We start from the raw sequence: 10,581 nt of genomic DNA, 5'->3' as shown, positions 1-10,581 counted from the left end.
CCTTGTGTACCACCCACAGATTTGGCCAGCAGTGAGATTGCCCCAACACCCACGCAGTTATTTTGAGTTTGGAGTCAGTTGCAGGCCCCTGCAAGAAGAGGTTAAGCTGAAGTAGTGGCAGCCTCACAAAGCTGGCTGCCCCACATCACCAGCCAGCCCTCAGCCACTGTTGTCCACAGCCACACCACTCACGACAACTGCACTTTGATTTTTTTATGGCTATAGAGAAAACAAGCATTTCTGGTGAGGATTTAAGCAATGCCAGCTCACAGCTCAGTGCTGATAACTTGCTGTTTGACCAAAACACTGAGAATAATTGGTGGCGTGTTTAAACTGCCGGTTGCTGTGCTAATGTACAAAATGCTGCAGAGCTTTCATGGCAGCTTGGAGAAACCCAGCAGACATCAGACTCCGTGACAAAGCGTGTGTGGGAGGATGATGTGACAGCCCCTTAGTGGAGGCCAGATTTTGCAGTCCAGGATGCTGCCCCTTGTCCCGTGCAGGGCCTGGCTCAGCACCTTGGGCAGCCCAAAGGCAGAGCTCACAGCCTTGCTTGGGACCAGCATGTGTCCGGTGGCACATGGAATTGCCTTTTCTGTAGCTGCAACAGGTCCTGTGCTGAGCTCAGCACATGACACTTGCAAAATAAAGACATAATCGTGGAACCATACCCTTGTTTCCAACTTGATTTTGCCATCAGTGATGTGCTGAGGGGCAGACAAGTGATGGCAGTGTGCCACAAGCAGCCACTGCCTGGGCAGGGAGCCCTGAGCCCACTGCTGCCATGGAAGGTTTCCCACAGATGAGTGATGCTGCACTAGCGCCACGCCGGCACTCTGTTGCAGCCCTGGTATCGCTCACGCGTCACTACCTGGGGAGCCCAGCGTGCCCCATCCCCGCACAGCCTTCCGCAGGGCCCCCCGCACCTCCTGGTTGCGGAGGCTGTAGATGAGTGGGTTCAGCATGGGGGTGATGATGCAGTACAGTGCGGAGATCAGTGTGTCGGCTGCCGGGGAGTAGCCAGAGCTGGGCCGGTTGTAGTTCAGGTTGGCCGTCACAAAGTACAGGGCGACCACAAGCAGGTGGGCAGAGCATGTGGAGAAGGCCTTGTGCCGGCTGGTGGCCAAGGGCATCCCGAGGACAGTGGCCAGGATGCGGAGGTAGGAGACAAAGACAAGCAGGAAGGGGGTGAGGCCCACAAAGACACTGGCAGCGTGGAGTGCCACTTCGCTGGGGCGAGTGTTGCTGCAGGCGGCCCTCAGAAGTGGGGGGACGTCACAGAAGATGTGCTGGAGCCGGGCAGCCCCGCAGAAGGAGAGCCTGGAGGCTAGGAGGGTGTGCACGGCCGAGTCCAGCATCCCCCAGAGCCAGCAGCCGGCGGCCGCCACCACGCAGACACCCCGGCTCATGGCACGGGCATAGTGCAGGGGCTGGCATATGGCAGCGTAACGGTCGTAGGCCATGACAGCCAGGAGTGCGCACTCGGCCCCTGCGCACCCCATCAGGAAAAACATCTGTGCCAGGCACCCGCAGTAAGAGATGGTTGCCTGTGGGCGCAGGGCATTTGCCAGGATCTTGGGCACCGTCACTGATGAGCAGCAAATGTCCAAGCAGGACAGGTGACTGACAAAGAAGTACATGGGACTGTGGAGATGGGGATCCAGGGACACGAGGGCAAGTATTGCAGAGTTACCCAGCAGTGTGGCCAGGTAAATGGCCAGGAAAAGAACAAAGAGGAAGGGCTGGCCACGGGAGAAGCCCAGGAGCGTGAACTCCGTCACATAAGTCTGGTTCTCACCTGCCATGGGGCCGGCTGGGTTGGTCTGTGGGCAGAAATGAACACTGTGAGGAGGAGATGGTGATTGTGAGCCAGGGGACCATAGCACAACCACCCAGAAGGCCAGGGTTTCACTGGTGGGATGGCTTTGGTCCTATATCCATAGCGGTTGAAAGCTTCCCGTGTTGGGATTTCACACACACTAGGATTTTAGAGTCCAGAGGGCTGCCATGCATGCACTGCCCTCAGCCAGTCTGAAACCAGGGGCTACTCTCGGCTGGGTGAGGAAAAGGATCCAGAGAGCCTTAAGATCACATATGTGACAAGGGGGCAAACAGGGCTGGAAAGCACCAGGGCAGACTGTGGCTGCATGACAATACAGGGCACCCTGGGGAACCACGGGTGATCTTAAGGATGTACATAATAAAATCCTGTTCTCTCTATGCAGCTTTTTCTTTGGCTCCATTAGATTGCCACACTAGATATTAGCACTAAACTATTCCTGAATCGCAGAATAAGGTAACTGGCCATGTACTGGCCATCGCTGAGTACATGTTTGCCAGGAGATGTGGCAGGACCAGTGCTGGTTTCTGGGCAGCTTCTCACTGACAGCACTGGGATATGGCTGGGATGCGAGGGGGCACTGCACATCACCGAGCTCAAGGATTTAGTTCCCTGCTATTCTGACTTGGAAATTGTACACTTCAAAACAAGGCCTGCCTGCCTCAGCACAGGGCAGCTGTGAGGAGCTTTTCCTTACAGGTAACCCTGACAAACCTCCTGTGGTCAGGATTCAACAGTGTTCCCAGACAAGTTACCAATTCATGTCACTCTCCATGTACTAGACATTAAAGATGTTCCCTGATGGCTATGCAGGGGCCCATTGCCATTATATAAGACCAAGTGAATATGACCAAAAAAAACCCCCCAAATCATTCCCCTCCTCTTTGTAGATGCATTTTTAGCAACTGCGTTCAATTGTCATGTCCTTTCATGAATTTAAACAACACGGTTAAATTTGAGGTTGTACCTTGGCTTTACACCGATTAATCTGTTTTTATTTTATCTATCCGAAGCATCAATCTACATATCAGTCATGATTTTAAAACGTTGAGCAATGGAGACTTCACTGCTTCTGTTGGGAGGTTTTTTTCTTATAGCTATTTACTGCAAGAAATTGTCAAAGCACTGTTAAAAATTGTGTGCTTTTTTTTCTTGTTGGAATTGCTCAAATGTAAACTCTATCTCATTCATAATTTTCAGGTCTTCCAGATTAAGGACCCTCTATTCTAATAGTATTTTCTTCTTGCTTCTATTTGCGCAATGTGGTCAGGATCAATGTTTGCCAAGTAGAAGAGCTGAGTTCTGATTAATTTCTCTTTTGCTCTCCAGTTGTTCAACTTCTTTTTTTTACTTTTAATATTGAGAGGAAAACTTTCAGTCAATAGATCAATTCTTCTTTGCCTAGCATAACGACATCCAAACTCATTACTCCATCTTGGATGTGGGTGCTCCAAGGCTGAGAAACCACTGCCTGGACAAGCTCTCCAGCAGTCTCCCAGATCACCATATTCCATAATAGGTGGGTTTTTTAATTACTAGTTTTGCACACATCAGACAGGTACATAAGGACTACACAATCCAATATTCTGGAAACCTCAGGTCATTGCTCTTCCTCCAGCCAGCCCCCAGCCAAAGCTGTGTGCATTTTGGTGCAAGAGCAGCCCAACTCGTTTGGCCCAGCATTGCAGCCGGGAGCAGGTGCCTGAGAGGGACAAGAGCCGGGAGAGACCGCAGCAGCACTCCCTAGGAATTGCCTCCTGTCCCCAGCCATCCCTGTCTGTAAAGCTTCACGATGTTGCCCGTTGATCTGTATAAATTCAAAATTATGCACGTGTGAACTTCCACAGTGCTAAGGCAGTTGGTGGTTCTGTTAGGGCACAAGTGCCTCCACGGTATAGGTGTGAGAGGGGAAGGCTCTGTCCCAGACCTTGTTGGATGCTTTCACTACTGACCCACTAGCCAGAGGCAGTAATCTGCTGACAAGTTATGGATGAAGCTGGCACCAGTGAAGGCGGGCACCTGCCTGTTTACACAGGAGGAATAGGGGACCTCAGGAACAAGAGCGATAGAAATAAGAATACATTTAACAGTAGGAGGCTAGGCATGTAAGGGTTAGTCACCCGGTTTTGCTCCAAACTGGGGTTCAACACTTGGAAGTAAGAGCAGGTGAGCAAGAGGTGTGTGAGCCCATCGCGTGCTATCAACGAGCCCTTGGTCTGACACAGGTACACAGCAATGACATGTAAGTCATCACAGTTGCAGCAGCAGCATAGGATTGTCAGTTCCGCTGCAGGAGTGACAGTGAGCTCTGGAGAGCTGCAGATGATGCTCTCCCCATGCTGACAAATTCAGGCTGGATGAGGCATGGAGCTACGGAGCTACAGTACAGCCACAGGGCTCACGTGGAGGAATGACCCTGATTTTTCACCATGGTCCGGAGCAATGCAGCAGTCAGTGGACACAGCCCCATGACAAGAAATCCCAGACCTAAACCCTTTGTCCTCAGACATCCCATACACAATGAAATAGGACAACATGTCAGGAAAATCTCCCTTCCTACCTTGGACTGCACAGGAATGAGCACTGAAAGAGTCTCCACCTTGCTGCAGCTCCTTTCCTCTCTCTCTCAGTTGCACTGAAGGTGATTTCTCATGGTAAATAATGACTTACCAAATATTTCCAAGTGCAGCCACACATTTGCTCACCACTGGCCAGTCCAGAAAGGCTGGGTAGGGGGGCAGAGAGGAAGCACTGATGCCATCAGTGCTAGGCAGCAGCTGCTTTCTGTCATTGCCCCTGGAAGGAAGGGACCCCTGACCGGTGCAATGGTGATGTGGCAGCCTGAGACTCAGCTCAGCTCTGTTGCAGTCCCTGAAGCAGAGTGCCTTATGTCACCAATGTGCACTTCTGCACAGCTCCAGAGTTTTGGGGTGAGTTATATCACTCTTCGTCCTACAGGAGGCCAGATGTGCTCCATGCCCACCCAGGGAAGCCAGACGCTCCTGCAGGAGGATGAGGCGTTTGCCAAGCCACCGCATCCCATTTGCACTCAGGTGAGCAGACTAGACAGCCTGGAGCCTATAGCCATGGGAGGTAGGGTCCTGAGCCTTGGGTGCAGTCCAGTCCCAGTCTGAGGTGACAGCTGAACTGAGGGAGCTGGCAATAACGCAGGATTAATTTATCCCGAAAACGACTGGATTCAGTTTTTTGAGGTGTCACCAGCAGCCACAGCCTGCTTGCATACCCAGACCGCCCAGAAGCCCTGGATGCCAGGTCTGGGTTTGCCCCCAAGTAGTGTGCCAATAGGGACCCCTGTGAGGGTCCCACTAAGAGTGAGGCCCTGCCCTACCATGGGCAGCCGTCCTGCCCTCCCAGCCCTCCCTTACCTCTGTGTCCAAGAGCAAGCAGTGGGCAGCATCCAGTGCTTGGTAAAAGGGAAAACCCGGCAATGTCCCCAGGTGCTGTCCAGTTTGTCTTACCTGCATGAGGAAAAGCCTGCATGTACTTGAGGTTTTCAAGCAGAGGAGAGGCTTTTAACCCTGTGAGGGCCCTGGGGGAGAGGCTTTCAGCGGTAGCTCTTGTTCTAGCAGGAGCAAGAAGCAGAGGAGCATTCCTCCAATCAGCCTGCACAAGTGGGATCTGAGCCCACAGGACAAAGCCCTCTTGGCACCAGACCTGCCTTGATCTCCTGTTCTGCTCCAGATTGTGCCAGGTGCAGACCAGCCAGAGCTCTCTAGTCCTGGCCTCCTGCTCCAGCCCGGTGGCAGCTCTTGGGGTGCCTGGGCTGCAGCACAACTGACCGTGCCAGGCACCCCGGGCCATAGGAGGGGGGGTGGCTGGGGAGGCTGAGAGCTGCAGTCCTTGTGCCTTAAGTCCTTCTTTGTGACCCTGTTTTATTTGTTGCAAGGCTGTGAGGTGCCTACACTGGCCAATGCCAGAAGAGAGGCAGCAATGAGGAGGGCTGGCTGTTGGCCACACTTGCAGCAACAAACCTGTGGGCAGCACAGCTCTAAGGTGACTGTGTGTCATCTGCACCACGTCTCTGCTCCCACCATCTGCAATAACTGTGCCCACCCAGCCCAGGCTGGGCAGAGCTCTCTGGAGTGTAGAGTGAGGTCCAGGGGACTAGGAGAGAACATGGCCGTGGTGGGACTGTGATCTGGCAGCAGCTCTGAGTGGACTTAAAGGCATCAAATGGAGTCCTGTGAGTTCTTGAAGAGCTAGACAGCAGGACTACATGGACTCACACAGGATGGATGCTGCCTGCTCTGAGTCTGGAGCAACTCCTGATAGAAACAGCAGGTTTAGCTGGAGTTCCATGGAAATGTAAAGTGGGAAATCAAAGAAGTGTGAGGACTGCAACAGGAAGTGAATCTGGAGATCAAGATGAGACAAGATTGTCTCTGCAGCAGGAAGACAGCTTTGCTTCCTTGCAATTTTTCTGCAACCTGTTTCCTGATGATCCGGCCATAGGAGCTGATCCTATAATAAGCTCTGTATCTGAAATTTCAGGAGTTGAGGAGCTGAGCAGTAACATCATTTAGAATGTAGGGAAAGCACAGGCAACAACCCTACACGGGAAGGAATACCCTGCATGGAAATTCAGCACAGACACTAGACTACTACCTCAACAAGGGGAAAATCTGTGTCAGAGAGGGTGTCTGAGGTTGTAAAAGCTGAAGAATAATTATGAGCCCTGTATGTCTAAGAACAGATGTCTAAGAACAGCTGGGCTGACAGGGTAGAAGGACCATGATAATGGAAACTTGTGACACAGCCATTTGCTTTGAGTTTACAGAATTACACCTTTCTCTTGCGGAAATGATGAACATTTCCTTGTTTCATACAGAAACTCAGTGGCACAGCATTCCAATATAACCTGGCTACTCTCCCAGGATTTCAGATGAAGGCACACGCTGGCAGCACTCAGAGAAACCCCCACCCACACTGATATTTGAAACAGAGCTTTGCTAAGACCATCAACATTTGGCACAAATATTAAAAGATACTGAAATCTTGCCAGATGCCAGAAACTTGGTATTCAGTTCTGGTAATCCGTGTCCATTTTGACAGTGGCAATGTCTTCAGCAGAGCCTTTATGAGAAGAAATATCAATGTTTGTATCCTCCTCTGGTCTACCAAGGCACATCACATCTAGCCTTGGGGGTCCAGTGAGAAATCAAATCTCCATGAATATGTGAAATGTTAAGGGAGTTGTTTTTTAAACCAAATGTCTACATTTGGCTGTGTAACCACAATCATCGGGCCCAGGTCCTTTAAGTAGTCAACACTTCTGGAAATCAGACTCTTAACTGGGTGCAAGACCTTTGCCTTCTCCAAGTGTAAGTGTAGCACTTTCTGAAAAATTAGTGTAAAATTGTAAAACTAGGAACTTCTCCAAGCCATGTTTCCCTACTTGTTTTGAGAGATGGATTCTTTCTCAAGCAAAAACCACTGTTGCTTGTATCACAGCTCACTACAGCAATACTACCAGCTCACTGTTAATGGCCTCCATATGTGCACAAATGCTTCCTTTGGACATAGAGACAAGGAAAACAGTGCAATTCATGGTGTTCAGGGTGGCAGGAATCTGCTTGCTGGATCCAGCCCCTACAGCCAGCCCCATGGTCAGATGAAGCTGCTCTGGGCTGTATCCAGCCAGGTCTGGAAAAACCTCTGAGGCCAGAAATCCCACAGCCTCTCTGAGACACTGCTCCACTACTTAATGATCCTCGGAGTGACTGTTGTTCCTTACATTCAGGTGGCAGGAAACCTCTTGAACCTCCAACTCTGAAACCTCTGGGGGTTCTGGTTGATGGTAAACTCAATACGAATCAACAATGTGTCCTGGCCAACCATATCCTGGGGTGCATTAGGCTAATAGCTAACTGGTTGAAAGACTTGATTGTTCTGCTATACTTAACTGTACCTCAAGTACTCTGTGCAGTTTTGGGCTCCGCAATATGAGAAGGATATAGGAATATTAGCATATGTCCAAAGGAATGCAACAAAGATGGTGAAAGGACTAGAAAGCATGACTTACTTATGAGAAGTGGGTGAGGATACCAGGTTTGTTCAGCTTAGAGGAGACCTTATTGGTGTCTACAACTTCCTCATGAGGGTGAGTAGAGAGGGAGATGCTGATTTATCTTGGGTGTCCAGTGACAAAACATAAGGGAAGCTGTGTCAGGGGAAGATCAGCTTGGATATTAGGGAAAAGTTCTTCACTGAGAGGGCAGTCAAGCACTTGAACAAGCTGCCCAGGGAAATGCTCATGGCTCAAAGTCTGTCAGTGTTCAAGAAGCCTTTGGTCATTGCTTATGTATATGGTTTACCTTTTAGGTTGCCCTGTGTCAAGCCAAGAGTTGGACTCGATGATCCTCGTGGGTCACTTTCACTTCCAGCTGAGAATATTCTACGATTCTATGAACTTGAAACTTCATGTCTGAATTTTGCCTGATGCCTCTCATCCTCCCTCCATGCCCCACTGTGATGAGCCTGGCATCGTTCTCTTGATAACCTCCCCATAGGTGCTGGAAGGCTGCTATGTGGTGCCCCCAAAGCCATTGCTTCTGCAGGCTGAACAAGTCCATCTCCCTCAGCCTCTGCTCACAGTGCAGGTGCTCCAGCCCTGACCATCTTGGTGGCTCTCCACTGCACTCTTCTGAGTTTGGTGGTGTATTGCTTGTTTTGGGGAACCCAGAACTGGATGAGGCACCTGGATATGATCTCAGAAGTATTGAGTAGAGGCCCATAGCCACTTCCCTCATTCTGCTCTCTTTGGTTCTGTTCACACAGCCCAGGATGCTGTTGGCCACCTTTGCTGCCAGGGCACATGGCTCACTCATGTCTGGCTTGCTGCCCACCCAGGACCCCTAGGGCCCTTTCTGCAGATCTGCTGCCCAGCCAGGCATCCCCAGACTGTCTTGTTGCTGGGGCTCTTCCTTCCCAGTGCAGAACTTGGCATTTCTCCTTGTTGAATTTCATGGTGTTCCTTCTGGCTCATCCTTCCAGTCTGTCCAGGTCCCTCTGGATGGCAGCCTTGCCCTTGGGCATATTGACTGGTCACCTCAATTTGGTGTCACCCACAAATTTGACAAGAGCACACTCTGTCATCTCTTTCATATCACTAATGAAGATGTCAAACAGGGCAGACACCTGTAATGCTGCACTTGTCACTGGCCTCCAGGTAGAGCATGACCTGTCACCTGCCACTCTCTGAACCTGATGATCCCGACAGTTTTACACCACTGCTTTCACTGATGTTGCTGTTGCTTTTGCTTTGACGTACGCTAGTCGAATGCGCTTTTCATCCTACATTTTCTGCACACCTACAGGCTGGGCAACCTCATTTGCCCTGGCTTTCTGCGGCCACATCTGGCTCAGAAGCTCAGTGCTTTGGTAATGGCAATGTTTCTCCCTCCTGGCTGCAATGGGCTTGTGCTGGTTTTTCCCTCAGCGATTTTGACTGTCGCTGATGCAGTTTTAATGGTACTAAAACTGCACTGTCCACTGCAGATGTAATCCAAATAGTAGTTCAAATAGATTTAGTATAGACTATAGCTCGGGATTGTTGAGTTCTTTTTTTCCTCTGAACATCCCTTTTAAAAAAAAAATCTCCATGGGAAACATTCTGTTATTTTCTTATAAATACCACAGTTGTAACACTCAGACTTATTTAACAGAGATGAGAGCAAAACATCCTGCTTTACTACACCATCAATACAGTTGAGTGCCCTGAGCTTCCAACCCCCTTGTACGAGCCAGTCGTTGCTGTACTGGCACAGGTCCTGTGGAGGCCATAGAGGTGGCTGGGGTTGGAGCCCGGGACATACAAGGAGATGCTGAGGCTGCTTTGTTCAGCCTGGAAAGGAGAAGGTGAAAGGGAGACCTTACTGTGGTCCACAGCTGCCTAACGGGAGTGGAGGGAGATGATGGATACAGACTCTTCTCACAGTTGCATGGTGACGAGAAGAGGCAACAGGCACAAACTGTAACAGGTGACATCCTCACTGGATGTCAGGGAAAAATCCTTCAGGCACTGGATCCAAGTCCTGACAGGCGATGGACTCTGTCCTTGGAGATACTCAGCACTCATCTGGCCACAGCCCTGAGCAACCTGTGCTAACGGGTCCTGCTCTGAGCAGGGCTTGGACCAGGGGCTCCTTTCCACCAGTAAAAGTCTGGTTTCTGGAATTAAATTCTCATCAGGTTTTGTAAGAACAATATTTCAGGTTTTTTTTCCCCATTGATTTTCTCAGGGAAAGAGTTTTCTCAGGGAAATATTATTGCAGATAAGTTGCTGGAGTTGCCTCTTATCTGGACCAGGCAAGAAACAAGAATAAGCAAAATTTGGCATTTCCAATTTGGCCTACCCAAGATAGGACAAAAGCCACACACTGCATCTTGGGAGAGTGGCAATGGATTACTGTCTGACTCTTTGGTTTTGTTTTTTTTTTTTTTCCCTAACACTTGACAAGGATCACATGGAATCACAGAATGTTTGGGGTTGGAAGGGACCTCAAAAGATCACCGAGTCCAACCCCTCTGCCAGAGCAGGACCACCCAGAGCAGGTCACACACAGGAATGTGTCCAGGCGGGTTTTGAATGTCTCCAGAGAAGGAGACTCCACCACCTCTCTGGGCAGCCTGTCCCAGTGCTCTGCCACCCTCTCAGTGAAAAAGTTTTTCCTTATGTTAACGTGGGTTTTGGCTGAAGAAAATTGCATTGCCTCAAGCTT

General features: G+C 50.2%; 1 protein-coding gene across 1 annotated transcript; it reads right to left on the bottom strand.

Moving 5' to 3' along the window:
* Positions 1-857: 857 nt before the first annotated feature.
* On the bottom strand, positions 858-1,805 carry LOC104353527 (olfactory receptor 1F1). Its single transcript, XM_009960129.2, has one exon. The coding sequence runs from the start codon at positions 1,803-1,805 to the stop codon at positions 858-860; it is 948 nt and encodes a 315-aa protein (XP_009958431.2).
* Positions 1,806-10,581: the final 8,776 nt, after the last annotated feature.

This window comes from Leptosomus discolor, chromosome 1, assembly GCF_034619465.1.
Source record: "Leptosomus discolor isolate bLepDis1 chromosome 1, bLepDis1.hap2, whole genome shotgun sequence".
Classification (NCBI taxonomy): Eukaryota; Metazoa; Chordata; class Aves; order Leptosomiformes; family Leptosomidae; genus Leptosomus; species Leptosomus discolor.
The sequence above is the reverse complement of the archived record's forward strand: the minus strand, read 5'-3'. Positions and strand labels throughout refer to the sequence as shown.

Coding starts and splice junctions, on each gene's coding strand:
- LOC104353527 (XM_009960129.2), bottom strand. CDS start 1,805: ATGGCAGGTGAGAACCAGACTTATGTGACGGAGTTCACGCTCCTGGGC.